Source organism: Malania oleifera, chromosome 13 (genome assembly GCF_029873635.1).
Source record: "Malania oleifera isolate guangnan ecotype guangnan chromosome 13, ASM2987363v1, whole genome shotgun sequence".
In the NCBI taxonomy this organism is placed as follows: Eukaryota; Viridiplantae; Streptophyta; class Magnoliopsida; order Santalales; family Ximeniaceae; genus Malania; species Malania oleifera.
Window position 1 is genome coordinate 23,332,283 of NC_080429.1, and position 19,441 is coordinate 23,351,723.

Sequence of the window (19,441 nt, forward strand, 5' to 3'; positions counted from 1 at the left end):
AAACTAGCAACCTGTTTGGTTAATATTTATAAAACTACTAAAAATTAAAAAATAAATTAAAAAGTTTATTTTTCATCTTTAAATCAAATAATATTAGAAAAATATGATTAAAATAATAAAATTATAGATAGTATTTATTAAAAAAAACTACTATAATAAAAGCAAAATCTATTATAATTATTTTACTTAATTGTTTTACTTTCAAAGTTTACTTTACAATAAAAAATTTATTAGACATTACAATTTAAAAATAGTAAAAGTATTTTGCAATTGGATTTATTATTATTTTTTGAAATTTATGTATATTTTTCTTTTGATTATATTTAAATTCATATGATAATTTAATTTTGATTTTAATTTAAAAATTTGTAAAATGAATAATTTAATCCAAAGAAACTATTTTTTGATATCAAAATTTTTGACAACAAGTTGTCAAAACAATTGAAAACTATAAAATTTGGTCTTCAATTTTTTTTTAATAAACAACAAAAAATTAGCAACTGAAACAAAAAACTGATAGCATAAATAAACACATTTTTATAAGCTATTTCTTTACTGTTAAAAAATAGAAACAGAAAATAGAAAACAGTAATGATACCAAACAGATCAATAAATTTTTCTATCATGTTTAATATAATTATAAGCCATCTTCTCAAGACTTGAATGACAAATAAAGTTAACCAGTTAATAATTACAAAGTTAGTTTTATAGAGTCATGCATGATTTTTAAATCATGTATTTCTATTCATAATAATTAATAGTCAAATTCATAAAATAGAAAATAATTAATAAAAGTACTTAAAATTTATTAACATGGAAAACAAATTAATATCAAATAAAAAATTCAAATTCCAGACATTAAATTTAAATTTTGTATAAACACAAGTAAGACCCATTGCTATATTACGTCGACTTTTGTTTAAATTCTCTAATTCAAAAATCCTTAAAATCTATTTTTTGGATGTAGCATAAAATTATTTAAAACTCGGACGTACGAACACTCTGAACACACGATCCGACTCACCCGATCCGAACTCGGAAGCGAATACGAATTTTCTATCTTTGGGACCAACGTCAAGAGCGTTGACACGCATTCTTGAAATGGGTATATGCCAAATCTAGAAGCGCAAACCGCGCCGCCCTGTTCTCCCTTATTTTTTTTTAAGATGCCAATTTTGATTTCATCTCAGGAAGTTTGGATGTTGTTTGCCGATTGTTGAATATTGTATATAAATTGAAATGGATAGAAATGCAAATGTTCGTATCATAGGAGAAAAATGTCTGCCCAGTGTGCAGTTTGATGGCGAAGAATCGATTTTCAGTTCGAATCTCTTCTTGGACCACGTTGGGGAAGTCGTTCTCACTCTTAATTCAGCTGGGTTATCTTGGAAATTAGCTGAATCCTCAGATAGTGTAAGGTTTTTATTTTGATTTTTATTTTAATATTTGTTCTTTACCAAATAGCGGTTGAAGTTTTCAAGACATAAGTGCATTCGTGTATAGATGATCGTCAAATGGTAGTTTTTAAAAAGGATTAGAGTTATCCGGTTGATTGAGCAATGGGTTTTTAAATTTCTTTTATATACATGTTTTGTGATCGCGGTGTTCGGTCATTCTGAGATTTTTGTTCTTCAATTTGCGCACATTGTTCTCGAGTTGTTTGTACACAATTAAGGCGACTCGAAGCTTATTTTGTGTCAACTGTTGAATCGCTGGAAAAAGAATAAAAAATTTTCTTTCCCCTCCTCAGATTCTCTTAGTTGCTCATTGTGTTTTCTATTTTGATCCTTGATGTTTTTCGTTGAAGCCAATTTTGTCGCTTCTAGGTGTTGATATCCATGAATTTATGCTGCAAAACGAGATTAGGTGTGTGTTAGCAATACGTAGGTTGGTTTTCCTTTTGATACGTGGTTTTCTTAAGCAGCTTTTGTGAATTCAAGTTGATGAATGAAAGATTGGGCCGCAGTTTCTGTTGCTTCGATAAAAACCCTGGCATGGAGTTTGATCTCTGTTTTGTTTGGGCTGGATTCCATAAAATTCAGTTGAGGCTATAGGTTTCCATGAAACTTCCATGATCTGTGAGTCTTACATAGTTGGGTACAGTACACTAATGGATGGAGATAATGCTTCATTCTGAAGACAACAAAAGGAAATGATCATCTGTAAATCTTAAATATCTCCATTTACAGTCATCTGTGATCGGGATCTTATAGTTTTAATAATTGTAGAACTGTCTAATTAGAATGATCCAAAAAGTTTCTTCGTATTTCTTCTCATATTTACCCTTTCTGCAACTCAGTGTCAAAGAAAATGACTACAGAAAACCAATGAGGGACGTCAGTCATAGTGTATCAAGAGGCTTGACACAGATAGCAAGTAACTAGTTTTGTGCCCATAAGTTGTAGATTCAGGTTAAACATGGTTGTTGAAATGCATCAACTGTACATTTTATAGATAGTTTTCCATGCATCATATTCTAATGAATCGAAAAAAGGTGGAAGAAAAGGAGGAAAAAAGGAGAGAGATGGAAGATACTGAGACTTGAAACCTCTCGGCAGTCCATATAACGTGTCTGACCCGGCCCCCCTTGCCACATATTGGCATAAGTGGCCGGCAACATACTTGTTCCTGTTTAGTATACTGGCTATCCTTGTTTTAAGTGACATTTGTCTAAATTAGTGAAGCTTCCATGCTACTGTCTCTAGGAACTGTTGGTATACCAAATCTGTGGCAAACCATAATTTATATACAGAGTTTTATGCTTTGAGTTTCTTTCTCAAAAACTTTTAATGCCGTGCAGATATAAATGCTTTAATTGCATTTTTTGAATGCTTTTATAATTGTTTTTTATGTGGGCTGAGGGCAGGCTCCTTCCATTTGTCTGGGCATTAAACTTGTTCCAGAAAGTGAGACTCAGATCAAATTCTCTAATGTATATGCCATTGAGTTCATAAACTGGGGTTTGATTCATGAATCACTTCTTCAAAATGCCACAAACCGTCTTTTGGGCCAGGAATCGGAGGTTATAAACTTATTCTTTTTTGTGAACTTCTTCATTTTTTTGGTTGTGGCAATGATGTTTACTGGTAGATTCTGTTCCATTAACTGATGCAGATGTATCGCTTTACCGTGCATGGTGTCCAAAAGTCAGAGACTCAACCTTCTCTTTGGGTTTTGGCTGTGTACACTTTTGGTCATAAGGACTTGGAGACATGTCAGATGTGGGTGAACCGAATTAATGCTTCTTTAAATGTGGAATCTGGGAGACCTAAGAGTCTTTTGGTAAGCTTTATAACATTTTAAACATTTTATTTGTTTGCTAACTAGATGTAAAAAGTAGTAAAATTTTTTCCAGAATATATTTCTGATTTACTAGGTTTTTGTTCATCCAATGAGTGGGAAAGGGAATGGCTGTAGAACCTGGGAAGCTGTGGCTCCTATATTTTCTTGTGCTAAAGTGAAAACAAAGGTAAATTCTTGGCAATTGGTGTGCATAATTATATCAGCATGATTTTTGTTCCTCCTCTAATGGTTGTTTTCAATTGTTTCATTAGGTGATAGTGACGCAGAGGGCAGGACATGCATTTGATGTGATGGCATCTATTAAAAACAGGGAGATTGGTTCATATGATGGCGTTGTTGCTGTTGTAAGTCATGAGATTCCTATGCCACAGTTTTTTTTTTGTTCAGAAATTCGGTTCTTATAAATTTGGCTATTCAATTGATGACAATTTAGAATTTGTGAAACCAGTGATGGAAATATGTTACTGTCATATTGAAGAATGGTGTTTCATGCTTTGTAATTAGACGCTTAGAAGTTGGATCATAAGAGAAAAGAATTATGCTGCCAAAAGTGCTATTAAATGTACGGATAATTTTTTCAACAAAAAAAAAAAAATATTTTTTTTGCTTTGAATCTGCAGATGATTCTCACTCCCATTAACGCTAGTGACCAGCCTATTGTGTTGTGCCATATGGCAGCAGTTGATCATTGCCATGTGAACTGGGAAAATGAATTCTATAATCTCTCCTCTTTAGAAATCACTTGTAATTAGACGCTTAGAAGTTGGATCTTAAGAGAAAAGAATTATGCTGCCAAAAGTGCTATTAAATTTACGGATAATTTTTTCAACAAAAAAAATATTTTTTTTTGCTTTGAATCTGCAGATGATTCTCACTCCCATTAACTCCAGTGACCAGCCTATTGTGTTGTGCCATGTGGCAGCAGTTGATCATTGCCATGTGAACTGGGAAAATGAATTCTATAATCTCTCCCCTTTAGACATCACTTGTAATTAGACACTTAGAAGTTGGATCTTAAGAGAAAAGAATTATGCTGTCAAAAGTGCTATTAAATTTACAGATAATTTTTTCAACAAAAAAAAAAATGTTTTTTGCTTTGAATCTGCAGATGATTCTCACTCCCATTAACACCAGTGACCAGCCTATTGTGTTGTGCCATGTGGCAGCAGTTGATCATTGCCATGTGAACTGGGAAAATGAATTCTATAATCTCTCCCCTTTAGACATCTCTTGGTGGGCTGATCTTGTGATCTATCCCCTTTAGTTGGAACCCTGTAGCTCTTATTCTATTAAGTGTGTATGTTTTGCTGAGTGTAGTTCCTAAGTCTAATTTTGACCATCGTTGGAAGGTGGTGCTTGAGCACAGCTTGTCGTTTGTGGCTTGAATCAAGAATGAGGCCTAGGGAGCTCCCTGAATTCTAGAATCTATCATATACTAGGATTCCGTCACCCCATTAGGGACACTTGAATGGTTCAAAGGTTTCCATTTGTAGGTCAAAATTGGCAGCTAGGTAATGTTGGTGGGAACAGATGTGAGATAGAGTGAGAGGGGGAAAGAGAGAGAAAGGGGGGGGGGGGGAGTTGATCCTAATTGTATGTGGAACTCCTAGCATACTCTTATGGTGAGTGTGCATTTAATTCGGAGATACATTATATTAGAGCCTAGACACAAGACCTAGCCAACATTGCCAGGACTCTAGCCTGTGGTCAACCTGGTCCATGAACTGAAGCCCAGTTTGAAGGGGAAAATGAATTTGATTTCCTAACCATGGCTAGAACCCAATCTCCTTACTCGAATCCACACTTGAGGTTATGCACTTGTACTTTGCTCTCTCTCTCTCTCTCTCTCTCTCTCTCTTCTGCCCTCCACTCTTTCCATTGCCTAATTCCCTCTTGAGCTATGTTGTGTTATAGCACCATATTATTTTGCTTACCTCTTCCAGCTTGAAAGTATAATTTCTATATAAACAATAACTTTGTCTATGGATGTTCTAGTAAATGTGTGTTGAGTAGCAAATAGAAATGCTTAGAGTTGAAACATCGAAAGTATTTGAGAAGTTATAATATGCCTACTTTTATTACTTTAATTAAGTTTTGAAAAAATATTGTTTAATTGACAATGCTCTAATTCTTGGTGAGATATTGTATAACACTGTTTAATTCATTGAAAGAAGCCAATCACAAAGAGCTAGGAATTGGGATAAGTGTTTAATAGTTGTATCTGTTAAAAACCATTGAAAAAGGTGTTTCTTTGCAAGTGTCCACTTTTATTTATTTATCATGACTGGAAGTATATTGATAAAAATTTTCATACCCATGATGTTGTCGTCATCATTTACACCATACAAATAGCTCTCCCTCCCTCCCTCCTTCCCCTCTCTCATGCACACATATGTGCACACATGTGCACACCACACGCGCGCAGACACACTTGATGTCTCAATGACTCAATATGTCACAGTTTCTTTTGGCGATTCCCACACTGATACAATTCTCTTAGTTATTTGTCTTAATTTCTACTATTTCAGGTTCAATCTTCCATTATATGCATGAACTCCTAATGTTTTGGATGCGTTGTGCAAAAATTATGAAAACGAACCCAAAAACAAAAATAAAAACAGAAAATCAGCAACCTGGTCAATATTTCTAAAGCTAGAACAAATTCAAAAACTTGATTGAACAATTGCTCATTTTTTTAACAAATATGATCCAAATAACAAAAATATAAAAGAATATAAGTTAGAGATATGATAATAAAAATAAACAATATTGTAATTAATTTAATTAATTATTATATTTCAAAGCTCACTTTTTAGTGCTACAAGAACAATCTTATTGTGCATTTGAAAATTGTAAAATATTTTAAAAAAATCTTTTTGCAAATTTTTAGAAAATTTTTGAATATATATTTTTTGATTATTTTAAGTTCACATGATCATTTTATTTTAATTTTAATTAAAAATTATGTATAAGATGAACGATTTAATCCACAAAAGCAAATTCTGGATATTAAAATTATGTGAGTCGTGAGAAGTTGCCAAAAGAAAATCATGAAAATCGTAATATGGTTTTCAATTTTTTCAAAAACAATTAATAATTGACAACAAAAACTAAAAAACTACATGAACAAACATGTTATCATAATTTGTTCTTCATTGCAACAATGAAAATAGAAAAAAATAAATGATATCAAACAGGCCCTTAAGTTTTTAATGTTATTTACTTTGTTTGGTGAAAATTGACATCAATGTCAAAAGGGTCTTGAGCAAATAGTTATCATGATTTTGATTTCAAGGTTAGTGCACTTTTATATTTAATGAACATTTGAACTTTTATGTTTACATTGATTTTCATACTGAGGAAGAGATTGCCAATAGTTTCCCAACCATTCCTCCTTTTTGGTAACAATTTTAGTTTCTATATCCACTCATCTGTACTGTTCATGTTGATGATATAGTGGGAAACGGTTCATTTAAGATTTCTTATCTTTACAAATTTATGGTTTCTATTTAACAGAATATATATAATGTATAGAGCAATTGCCATCATTTCACCTCAACTGTGCGTTGCATTGATGAATATAAATAAGATGCTGATGCAAAGAAATATCTGTATCCTTGCCCACTCAAAAAGGAATCCAAAAAATTAATATACATAAATTGATACCTTCTCATACCTCGATGGGATAAAACTCTTATTTTGTATATTCATTTTTCAATTCTTAAGAGCAGCACATTCAACTTGCCACTTTATGGAGAATAATGTTGTTAAGGGTGATCATTTCAGCAGCTAAAACTTCTCTAATACCTAAGTGATTATCCATCTCTTGCGTGTTCCATGCAGGAGACCATTAGTTACATGGTTGTTAAAATTGCGATCTGGATATGATCCTACTTTACTAAAGCTATCTTGATCCTACCTAGAATTGCAAATTGGTAGGATCAAAGGATCGTAGTAGGATCATAAGATCTTACATTCTTTCATATTTTAAAAATCTTTACTAAAATAATTTTCATACAGATTGGGCTTTTGTTTGTCCTGTATAACTTATGCATGAAATGGACAACTTAAAAAGTAATTTATACTTTTATGCTGGCACTTCCTTAGCTTGAAGTGAATTCCCCTCAATTGAAGAAGATTGAACAGATGTAACTTGCATGGTTTTTTCTGCGGTTCTAAATTGTGAGGGCACACCTTATGATGTATGCTTTGAACTATCACTAGGCCTTTTTAGTTTTTTGTGTCTTTTTGTCCCACTTTGCTTTTGCAAGTATATGATTGTGAGCCTTAAACAAAATCAAGTCTTGTCTGCTGATAGTTATTCATTTTTGAGTGTTGAATCTATGTGAACTTGAGCAAATAGACTTACCCAAAGTGTTTTGAGGCTTACAGCAATGGGAGTGATCTGTCATAATTGGAGGGAGGTTTTGTCAAGGTTTTGTGTTAGAAGCGCAGAATTGAGGTTTTGGTATGGAAAATTCACCTAGGGGAAAGGTTTTTGTAACTAAGTGTTTCTACTGTATTACCTAGATAGTTTTTATTCCTTTTTAAGTGGTTTTACAGTGGGGATGTTTACATGACCATTTCCACTTTTTAATAATGTAGTGAGGTTTGAAGTGTTGTTAATTGATTATTCATGATTTTTGGATATTTTCTGATTATTGTGTTTCCAGGGTGGCGATGGTTTCTTCAATGAGATACTGAATGGACTTCTCTCTTCGAGGCATAAATCTTGTTACCCACCCTCCCCTGCAGATTTTGTTCATTCTGTTAGGGATGATGACAGTGCCATGGTTTATCATCCAAATGAAACAGTTACTGAGGCTTCTAGTCAAAATGAAGATCATTCTCCTCTTCTCCCAAGTTCAGGGCATAATGGATCACTCTCTAATTTCGGTATGTACCATGAGAATTACATTTCTGCTCCAGTTAAGCTCTGGATTTGAACATTTTGTAATCTGATGAGTCGTTGACATTTCTTGAATTACAGGAACAGGCAATGGTTCTTGCAACAAGGGTTAGTTATGATTTCATATTATCATTGATTTAAGCCGATTGCACTAAATTTTCTGCCATGAGAGGCCCTTTGCTTAAGAAAAAAAAACCTACTCTTAAAAAAAAGAAGTAATTGCTGCTTTCTGATACTTAAGATTTGTTGCCTTCACAATTCGTCAGATCAAGATCCCGAGTTTCCCCTTCCTAATGAACGGTTTAGATTTGGAATTATTCCTGCTGGCTCAACTGATGCAATTGTGATGTGGTAAGTTTCACTAGGTATGGTTATTGTTTTGGCATTCCAAGTGAATATAGTTCATGTATTTTTAATATCATAAAGGGTTGTGTATGGCTGGAATAACCTCCCTTCTCCTTTCACTCCTGTCCCTCCAAAACAATTGTAGGACTGTTTAGCATTGTAGCAGTCGGTCCCTGACCTTGCTATATTTCATTAGCTTTAAAACATGTGCTACTGAGGTTTGGATTCTCTTCTATTCCTGCTTGGATTCTCTATTATGGACAGTTTGCAGCCTGAAGCTTACCCTATGTCTTAGCCATGGCAACATAAATTGAACAGAGATGCAGTCCAACCTTAATTGCCTATTTGATAAAATTTTTAAAATTCACAAGTAAAATGGTTTTGGTTTTTCTATCCAGTTCATTTGACTATTCACACTGAAGACTCCAAAAAATCCTGCAATATCAATAAGCAGAATTTGAGTGAATCAAGCACTGAAGACTGAATCATTTATGCAATGTCACTGAGGTTGTATTCAGAAGCATGTATTTCAGGCGTCGGATTTGGATTTATGCGGATTTGGACGAAACGCAATACAATTTTGTATTGCATTTTATCCAGATCCACACAAATCCAAATCCGAGGTCCAAACTCCAAGCTCCTGAAAATAGGGTAACTGTTTTCTGTTTTTAGCCTAATCAAACAATACCTTAGTTTCAAGCTCAAAAGCATTCTTTATATACATACATATATTTAAATTTTTCTAAAGCTCTCGAAATATGCTGCAGCTATTGTTTGCAACCCTTTAGGCTCTTTCATGTACTTATTTAATGGGTATTCAAGGGATTTGAAGCAATTAGCGTTCCTGTTTAGTGACGATACCCTTCAGTTTTCCTGTTTAAGTGACTCAATAGCAAGGGTGTTACACTCAATGTCATTAGTTCAAGTCATTGGAATTGCCTCTCCAAATATGGAAGTAACTTAGCATGGTTGTGTGGGAGTCTTGATGTATGTAAACATGCAGCCATGCAGTTTGGCATGCCGCAAATTCTTTAATTCAAAGTTCAATTATAAACTAAAACTAATTTACAATCATTGACACCTTGTTGGAACTGTATATTCTGTATCAAACTTCAAAAAGTAGTCAGAAGTCCACACATTAGTCCACACACTGCTCCAAAATTTAGGTGAGATCCCCTAATTTTTTATGGTTGATTGAATTTACGATAAAGTTGTATAAAGTGATTCCTTAGCCAAAAAAAAAAAAAAAAAAAAATAAAAAATAAAATGTGGAAATTGATAGGAAAGACTATTAAAAAAATCAGAAAAGAGTGTGCTTACATGGATAAAAAATATTAGATGGTGATAAAAACGTGAATGGTGTGTAATAAGGGCTAAGCTAACCAAAAGTAAAGCCCAATGTTAAGTGCTTTTACTTATTACAGGGATAATTTTGGACAAATTGGGCAATTCCTGGTCTATGGTAGCAAAAAGTGATTCATTTTCCTTCCCCTTGAGATGTCTTGTAGCAAAAAGTGATTCATTTTACTTCCCCTTGAGATTCTAGAGAGATCCAAGTAGAATACTAATTTATACGTGCACTTTGCATGCATGACTATAGGAATGTTGGTGAGGATCATGATCTGATTTGATTAATTATAAAGTTAACTGAGCTTTGTGTGGAGTACAGCGTGGATTACTATAGGAATGTGGCAGAGGCTCATGATCTGATACTTGCTCAATTATAAAGTGAATTAATTAAATACCTCAGGGGATTGTTTTCCGTTAATATGGAATTTTTCTTCTTTGGTGCATATTCACGTCATGTTAAATTTCTAGACAAATCATGTTTAAGTCAATCGATGTATACATGCTCCTTGATGTTCTTTAATTTTTGATTTTGTGTCAATAAAAAAAGGCGTTAACAATGGGCAGAGCCAATTTTCGGTATAGGTTCGATTTTTAGCAGACATAATTTTGTGGCTTGTTGAAGTTTGAAGAAATTGTTGGCTTTTACTTTTTCAGCACCACTGGTACTCGGGATCCAATAACATCTGCATTGCAAATTGTCCTTGGGAAAAAGGTGCATCTTGATATAGCTCAAATCGTCAGTTGGAAGAAGACATCAACATCAAAGGACGAACCTTGCATACGCTATGCAGCTTCTTTTGCTGGGTAGTTTCTTGTTAACATGGTTATTGTAGTTTTACAAGATTATCCCTGATTATTTCTTTAAATCTCATGGGTGGATTTCCTTTTGCTATTCTTTTCCCTTTTTTACTTGCCACATTCGGCTGGGTTTCAATTGTATATAGTTGGTTTCTAATACCATAGGTGGGTTAACAGTATGAGTGGTTGTATATGTTGACCTAGCTAGCATGAATTTTTCTTTGCTTTGCAGTGTTTGTGTTGGCATTCTTTCTTGTTTGATCTCTTGATTGTTACAGGGCTGGTAGATGGATGTTTTTCTTTAATAATTGTTTATCCACTCTCTAAGTTATTCCTGTAGATCCAAGGGAGAATCATCATTGCTGGTCTAGGTTCTGCTTCATACAGAACTAAAATTTGGTTTAGTAGCAAGTTGTTGTTCTAGTGAATGAGCAGGGGATGATTATGGTTCAGAGTGACAGGTTTTAAAACTGAATCCATTTTGTGATCCCGTTTCTAATTAAATAGGAAAAAGCTATTTTCTTTAAGAAAAGTTGGATAAAAATACAAAGTATTTCTAAAAACTCGATTTGAACTTGATTGATCTAAAAATTTTTAAATTTGAACTTGACTTGACTGCAAGTTCTTAAAATTCAAGCTCGACTTGATTAAGCTTGATTTGATTGTTAATTAGTATTAAATACATGTATAAAATATATATAATGTACATATAATATAATGATGTACAAAATCTATATTTTATGACTTAAATAATACAAGAATAATAAAATTAAAAAGCTTGATTTGGCTTGTGAGTAGTATTATAGAGCTCGAACTCGACTTGTTAAAGAGTGAGTTGAGTGCAAGTAGCTTGCAAGTTGGCTTGACTCTCTTACACCCCTAGTTGGATGAGACTCATGAAAACTTGGATCATGCTTCCCATTTTTCTGATGCACTGGGAGATATTTCTTATCTGCCCACTTCTCCACTTGAAGGTTTAGTGAATGTATCTATTTTTTAAGAGGGGGTTTTGGGTGAGAATTTTGCAGGGAGTAATCAGCGTAAAGATGGGATTCTTCCTACCCCTGTAGAGAAGATTAGTGAGCAGGATGTTGCTGCTCAAAATCTTTTGGATGGAATGGGATTGTGTATGGTTGATCCTGGAGGATTGGATCTAAAGAAAAATGAAAAAAGGTCGGCAGGAATTAGCAGGGCTTCAGAGCTCTATCAATTATGAAGGGCAGGGTTTAAAGAGGGGTTTTGTTAATTTGTGTGTGTTAGTTTCTATTTTCCATTGTTTTTATATTATTTTGGTTTTCTTTTTATTTATTTTTGTTTTCCCTGCCATGAGAATATCTTGTCCTCTCCTAGATTATAATTTTCTCTCTTCACTTTCTTAATATATATCTTCTGCAATCCCCAAAAAAAAAAAAAAAAAAAAAAAAAAAAATCACAAAATACTGGTCTGAGCTACCTTAGCGTGTTTTTATAATCTTATCCCTTAAAAGTTCCTATTCCGCATTACCTTTTTTGTTTTGTTGATTTTGGTTTTTACACTCGATAATCTTTCCATGTTCCTGTGCTTAATTGTTGGACATTTTTCCTTCATGCCTTGCATGCTGTTCCATTTGATCTCATCGGTGTTGTAAAACATTTTTCATATTGTCGGGTCTCTATGTTGCTCATATAGGGCTTCTTACTCAGATTTACATTGCTGTCAGTATCTCTGTGCAGTTTGTATGAAGTTCTGAAATCTTTGGATTTTAAAGAATTCGCCTTTCCTTTTATAGGTGGTCAATTGTGTGTGACAATTGACAATAGGCGTATTACACTTTATGAAGTGCTGCTTGGAAATGTTCTTTTCTTCTGAATCAATATGTAAAATGTTCCCAGATATGGATTTTATGGAGATGTCATTACAGAGAGTGAAAAATACCGGTGGATGGGCCCCAAACGTTATGACTATGCTGGAACAAAGGTGTTTTTGAGGCACAGGTATATCTCAAGATATAATATGAAGGACCAAGATTCTTGTTGCTTTTGTCTTATATCTCAAAGATATTATATTTGAAGGACCAAGATTCTTGTTGCTTTTGTCTTAGTACCATGCGATGGCCTTTCTTGGATAAGATAGAAACTCTTAGAGCATGGTTGCCTTGATGTCTCGGATTCTAGTCTTCTTGTTTGTATTTATTGTATAGCTGTTAAAAATTATCTCATCACGTGTAACATGTATTATTCACAATTTGTTTCTCTCTGCAAGAGAATTGGGCTGCATGCGTGGGGATGTGTTTCAGGATTGATATGCATTGTTGGCCTACAACTGAATAGCTTAAGCTTTTTGGTAGAGCGATCATCTGACAGAAACTGGACATGCCTGGATTATGGGATTGGTTTGGCTCAAAAATGTTACAAGCTTTTTTTTTTTGCTAACATTATGAAATTACACTAAGGGTTTAGGAAGATGTGATGCTGCTGCAATAGTTGAGTGCCCCCTTAAAGTGAATTACGCTTGCTTCCTTTGTTTTATTATGCAGTTTATGTTGATGAATTTATTTATTCATTTATTGTTTTGACAGAGAGCATATTCAGCTGTGGCCCAAACTTTGCTGGCATTTGTGTTTTGAGCTCCAAAGCTGTTCTTGTTGCCCTAATTTTAGTCATTTATATTCAATTGGCTGCTGCTGTTTAAATGCTCTACTCTCAGCTATTGTTTTATGATTTTTAAATTCCAGCTGAATGTTCCATTTTTATGATTTATCCATGTGATTTCTTTCAGATCATATGAGGCAGAAGTACAATACATAGAAGTTAAATCAGAAAAGACAAATCCAACTCCTGATAAAGGTCCTTTGGTCAGTACAAAACAAGCATTGTGGAGCCGGTCCAAAAAATCTGAAAGAGTTGTTTGCCGTGTTAATTGCAACATTTGTGACACAAAGCCAATGCATGCATCTACAAGATCTTCAGCAATAACACCATACTCACATGCTGGAGAATCAAGATGGTTAAGATCAAAGGGTCGTTTCCTTAGTATTGGTGCTGCCATAATTTCTTGCCGAAATGAAAGGGCACCTGATGGTTTGGTTGCTGATGCACATCTTTCAGATGGTTTCCTGCATCTCATATTGATTAGAGACTGCCCTCATGCACTTTACTTATGGTTACTCTCTCTCTCTCTCTCTCTCTCTCTCTCTCTCTTTTATGAGCAGTTTCTATTGCTGCATCTGCTTTTATAATTTTTAGATTTCCTTCTTTTTGGTTGAACACGATGAGGCAACTGATTTGTTGACGTTCGTTCAACTTGAACACGTGCAGTGGAAGCACACAATCAAACACAAACACTCAATAACCACTAGTGCAATCACTCGATAATGAAAAACAATGATAAGAAGAATAAAAAAAAACAACTAGAACACACAAGATATACGTGGTTTGGCAATAGTCTACATCCACGGGAGTAGCACTTGGGTTTTCACTATTATCAATGTCAAAGCTCACAAATTTGAAGCTTAATCCCATCTAGAGTTACATAATGATGTTTATATAATCATCTAATGCCTATAGAAGAGTTTTAGTAAACCTAAACTACATCTATAGTTATCTCCCGGAGGAAAATCCTCTAGATAAGCCCAATCTGTAAGCCCCTGAATTCAAAATATGTGATCTGTGCCGACGAAAACCATTAATAGTTTGACCAAATCGTAGATGGTTTGGAGTAGAAGAAAACACCTTGCTTCTCTCCCTTTGTCCCTCGCGTCACGTAGCTTTCTCTGGTACATGTGATCCACTCTGAATATGAGCTACATCGCCAACAATCTCCACCTTGGCGAATATTCACCATCTTGGAAATTTGAAAGCATAACCGCTGCTCTACCTGGGTCTGTAGATTGGGATCCGCCTCCCCTCTATCACCTAAAGACGTAAACCAAGTCCAAGCCACACTTGAACTTGATCGTGGTAACAGGAAGTTCACCTAGCTGAACACCCAGCTCCTTGAACAATCATCTGAACCACAATACTACCTTGAAAGCCTTAGTCTCTGCCAAGAATTCCGATCCAGTTGTAACCAACGCACCTTGAGACTGTACCCCAGACTCCAACAATTAGGCCTTCCCACAACGTACCCCGTTGCAAGCCTCTCATCTTTCAAGCCCCTGTGTAGCATCCATCCGTGAACCTCACAATTGATGGAACCCTCTATTGCCCACCGACGTACCAAATTGTATTGGCGTAGGAAACCTTTGATACGACCCGAATATCACCGTTCGTCTTCGAGTATTGAGCGGTAAACTGTTTGCTTAGATTCGCCAACGGTGTACTGGTGACAGGTTTAACATCAACCATGCTAAATCTCACCAACACTTGATCCCCCAAATCACCCTGAGATAACCACAATCTCCATGTGTTTTGCTCACACAGCCGCCCTGAGTTAACACGAATATCCCCATAGCTACAAAGTCACCCTGAGATAATCCCAATCTCCCTGTAAATTTACTCTTGCGAATGTCCAACCCAAGAATACTCTTGGCAGCACTCAAAATCTTCATGTCAACTTCCATTCTTAGCAGAGTCCCTGACTGATTTACCTCAGTCAGAACCTTCCTAGCAATACACATATCATTCACACAAAACAACATAATTATTGCCCACTTGAAACCTATCTCCTTCTCCCCCTTTGGGAGCACCACCAACCCCCACGTTTGATTCTTATACAGTACCTCTATCTCCTCCACCATGGCACCAGTCCACCTACCCTTCTCCTGGCCGTGCACTACCTCCTAAAAGGTTGTAGGATCCTTCCTGGTAGTAATGATTGCATAAGACATCATATCACACCTGGGCGGTGGCCTGATAGTGCCTCTAAGCCCATTGTGATTTTGCCGGTCTCCCGAGTTTGAACTCCCTGCATTTTTGCCTTGAGTTTGAAATTCCACTTGCATCACAATCTCCTTTCTGCTCCGGTTTATCATGTGACACTGCAAGTGTCCTGAATTAGAACTCCCTGCACTCCTGCCCTAAGTTTCTAACTCCACTTGCATGATATGCTCATTGCTGCTACTGCAACTTTCTGGCGCCCGTTTCTCTTCATCTACCTGAGTACGCCGTCTCATGACTTTAACACCTAAACCATATCTCCACCAATTGCCACCCTGTTTGCCATTGGATCACCCAGCTTGAACTCATCTTTCTTATATACCAGAAAGATGCATCGTCTAGACATCATACCAAGCCTAGATTCCACCTCACTAGAAACGTGCATAACTGGACCTCTAAAATCTACTGCATAACCAGTCTCCTGCAACTCTTCCATCTAGTGATACCTTTGACTATTGATTAATCGAAAAACACGCCATACTCGCTGACTTCACCAAGAAGTCCCTTGCAAGCCCTGCATACACCATGCCCTGCTCACAAAACTCCTTGAATGCCAGCGTATTCAGCAATAATATCTGACCTGACCCGGTCTGGTACTCCACCTCAACCACATGTTATACCTGGCAAGCAACTTCAACTTGTGCCGCATGAGATACCCCCATACCTTTTGTGATAACCTCACGAAATACCCATGTCCAACCCGTGATGCTGCCCTCACCGGTCCCCAAACATCCGTACCGACATAGTTAAGAATACCCACCGTTTTGTGTGTGGTTACATTACACAAAACAGTATTTCCCATCTCAGAAATCTCAACTGCAGCTCTACCTACAACTGTATTACCTTGCAGTGCATAGAGATTCCCTGCTATCCTCTGTCCCTTTATCACCATCAATACGCCATCACACACCATCATCGTCCTACCTTTGGACTTGTAACTTTACCCGTCACAATTCAAAGCACCCAATGATATCATATTCTTTCGTAAATTAGGTACATGCCTTACCCCACACAACATCCTTACCACACCATCGTGCATCTTGATCCTGAATTCTTGATATCCCCCATTTCGATAACTTTGCAAACCACATTGTTTCCCATCAGAACGGAAAAGGACTCACTAATTTGCAAGTGGTGAATCAGGCTTTGTTGGGTGTCATGTGAAAAGAACATCTCGAGTCTAGGATCCAAGAATCTGTAAGGCGTTCTGAACCTGAGGAAACAGTAAGCATTTCACCATCACTACTCCTTGAGTCCCCTTCTTCAACTACATTCACGGATTTTGACGAACCCTCTTGAGCTTTTGCCTTTCCCTTATCCCACTTTAGACATTCCGATTTTATGTGCCCTAGTTTCCCGCACCTAAAACAACGAAAGTCCTTCCTCCTCCTGGATTGAGTTTTATTACCACTCGATCCACTCCAGAACTTGCCTCTCCCACGATCCTGATTACCCTTTGCCACGAGTCGCTTCACCATGTGAACCCTCATCACTGGCCTTCTTCCTTTGATGAAACCCTAGCAATGCACTCGTGATGTCCTCCAATTTTAGGGTTTCTTTTCCCTAAGCATCGTAACCAGATTCTCGTATGTAGGGAATTCAGTAGCAGCAACAGTTTGTCCTTTTCCTCGAACTTCACATCAACTCGCCCCACATCACTAATGATTTGATTAATTGTGTTAATGTGCTAAGTCAAGTTCGAACCCAGCCAATAAAGCTTTTGCTTAAGATGCAACTTGTTCAAAATAGACTTGGACATGTATCGGCGCTCCAGCTTTAGCCAAACTGCCGCTGGCGAGTCCTCATCCATGACGTGATACAACACATCATCGGTCAGACATAACTTGATCGTGGAAACCGCCTTTTCTTCAAGCTCCTTCCAACTTATGTCGTTCATGTCGTCCGACTTCTTTCCGTATAATGCCTTCACCATCCCTTACTACATTAGCAAGTTCTTTACTTTTCGTTGCCAAAGCCTGAAATTACTAGTTCCATTGAACTTGTTCACATTGAACGTAATCGAAGAGACCCCAGCTATTGTAGAATCAATAGTTCTGATACCACTTGTTTATGTTTCGTTCAACTTGAACACGCGCAGTGGAAGCACACAATCAAACACGAACACCAACAATCACTAGTGCAATCACTTGATGATGAAATATACTCAAAAAGCAATCAAACGATAATAAGAAGAATAAAAAACACAACTAGAACGCACAAGATTTACGTGCTTTGGAAATAGCCTACGTCCACGGGAGTAGCAACCTCGTTTTCACTATGATCTGTCAAAGCTCACAACTTTGAAGCTTAATCCCATCTAGAGTTACATAATGATGTTTATATGAAATCATCTAATGCCTATAGAAGAGTTCTAGTAAACCTAAACTACATCTATAGTTATCCCTCGGAGGAAAATCCTCCAGATAAGCCCAATCTACAAGCCCTTGAATTCAAAATACGTTATCTGCGCCGATGGAAACCGTCAATGGTTTGGAGCAGAATAAAACACCTTGCTTCTCTCCCTTTGTCTCTCGCGTCACGTAGTTTTCTCCGGTACATGTGATCCGCTTTGAATATGAGCCACATCGCCAACATGATTACTTTTAATATGTACTTCTTGGGGTAGTACTATAAAATGACGTATGGAAAATTTATGATGATAACCTCACCATTGTTGAATGTTCGACAAGGCCCAAACAGTGGTAAGTTTATATTAAAAAGGCTGTTATGATTAAGTGCCTTTATGCCACTAGATTCGAGAACTTTCTTAGGACCAAATGAGCAATCATCCTTATATATATATATATATATATATATATTCTTTGACTGGATGGCTGGACTGCTGGACCAATTAATACTTGGTTTGTTCTTTGTTTTGCTAGTCATGTGTAAGAGATATAGGCTGCTTATTCATTAACCCTTGGAAAATCTCAATGGCTTGGGACATCCATGTTGGAAGTCTCGCTTTAAAATCTTGGAGGATGGGAAGGGATATGGCCTAATGGGATGGAGAGGGCTACCTTCCATTGTGTAGCCTAAGCCCAATGGGTCTCCCATAGACCCAAAAAAGGAAAAGAGAAGAAAACTGAGCTACTTGTTTGTTACCCATTATTCTGTGTTAGAACTTGGCATTGCATTTTCTTTTTAGGAATTTCTTTACACTTTTTATTCCATGATTGATCTACAGGCACCTTACCCAGCTTGCAAGGAAGGGTGGAAATCCTCTGAATTTTGATTTTGTGGAACACCATAAGGTATGCCTTGCCCGCGTTTTTAGTCTCTTTTATTGCATGGTAACTTCTGCTCTTTCAACCTAGTCCTGCATTACGTACAGACCCCAGTTTTCACTTTTACTTCTTCTGGCCGTGAGAGCGTCTGGAACTTGGATGGTGAGATCTTTCAAGCTCACAAACTCTCTGCACAAGTATTTCGAGGCCTTGTTAGCTTATTTGCATCGGGTCCTGAAGTTTAGCAAAAGACCTTTACCAGAAATCCCTCTCTTCTTAAAATGTATATCGAAGAACCAACTCAGCAATGGAGTACTCGAACCAACCTCAGTATCATGTTGGCTTCTTGTGAAAAAAATTTGTATATTCCTATCTACAACAGTCTGTAATTGTCAAGTCAATGAAGAGGTCAAATGATTCATTACTGAATCAAGTGATATTTTCTCTGGTTTTCCCCCTTTTTTTGTTATTCTTTACATTGGTTGTGACTGGGGTAAAGTTGGTCATAATCCTCTGTCAGAAACTGCTCTTGAAGAAATCCTGCATTCCTTCTAACACTTTTTTTGTTTTTTTAACTAAACGAATATCTGAGGAATTTCCCAAGATATAACATTTTTACATTGATCAGGTATGTTAGAATGGAATGAATTAG

At 36.3% G+C, this 19,441-nt stretch overlaps 1 protein-coding gene across 2 annotated transcripts; it reads left to right on the top strand.

The window, feature by feature from the left end:
* The first annotated feature begins 1,080 nt into the window (after nucleotides 1–1,080).
* On the top strand, nucleotides 1,081–19,222 carry LOC131146646 (ceramide kinase). 2 transcript variants are annotated; one of them, XM_058096377.1, is made up of 13 exons: nucleotides 1,081–1,413; nucleotides 2,867–3,022; nucleotides 3,115–3,282; nucleotides 3,377–3,469; nucleotides 3,555–3,647; nucleotides 7,977–8,199; nucleotides 8,294–8,320; nucleotides 8,479–8,563; nucleotides 10,562–10,711; nucleotides 12,578–12,679; nucleotides 13,464–13,847; nucleotides 18,750–18,816; nucleotides 18,897–19,222. In XM_058096377.1, exons 1-13 carry the CDS (start codon nucleotides 1,240–1,242, stop codon nucleotides 19,032–19,034), a joined length of 1,860 nt encoding a protein of 619 aa, XP_057952360.1. In that variant the 5' UTR covers nucleotides 1,081–1,239; the 3' UTR covers nucleotides 19,035–19,222. The 2 variants fall into 2 exon arrangements, with proteins under 2 accessions (XP_057952360.1, XP_057952361.1); XM_058096378.1 differs by lacking the exon at nucleotides 12,578–12,679 and having other exon boundaries at nucleotides 1,083–1,413.
* Nucleotides 19,223–19,441: the final 219 nt, after the last annotated feature.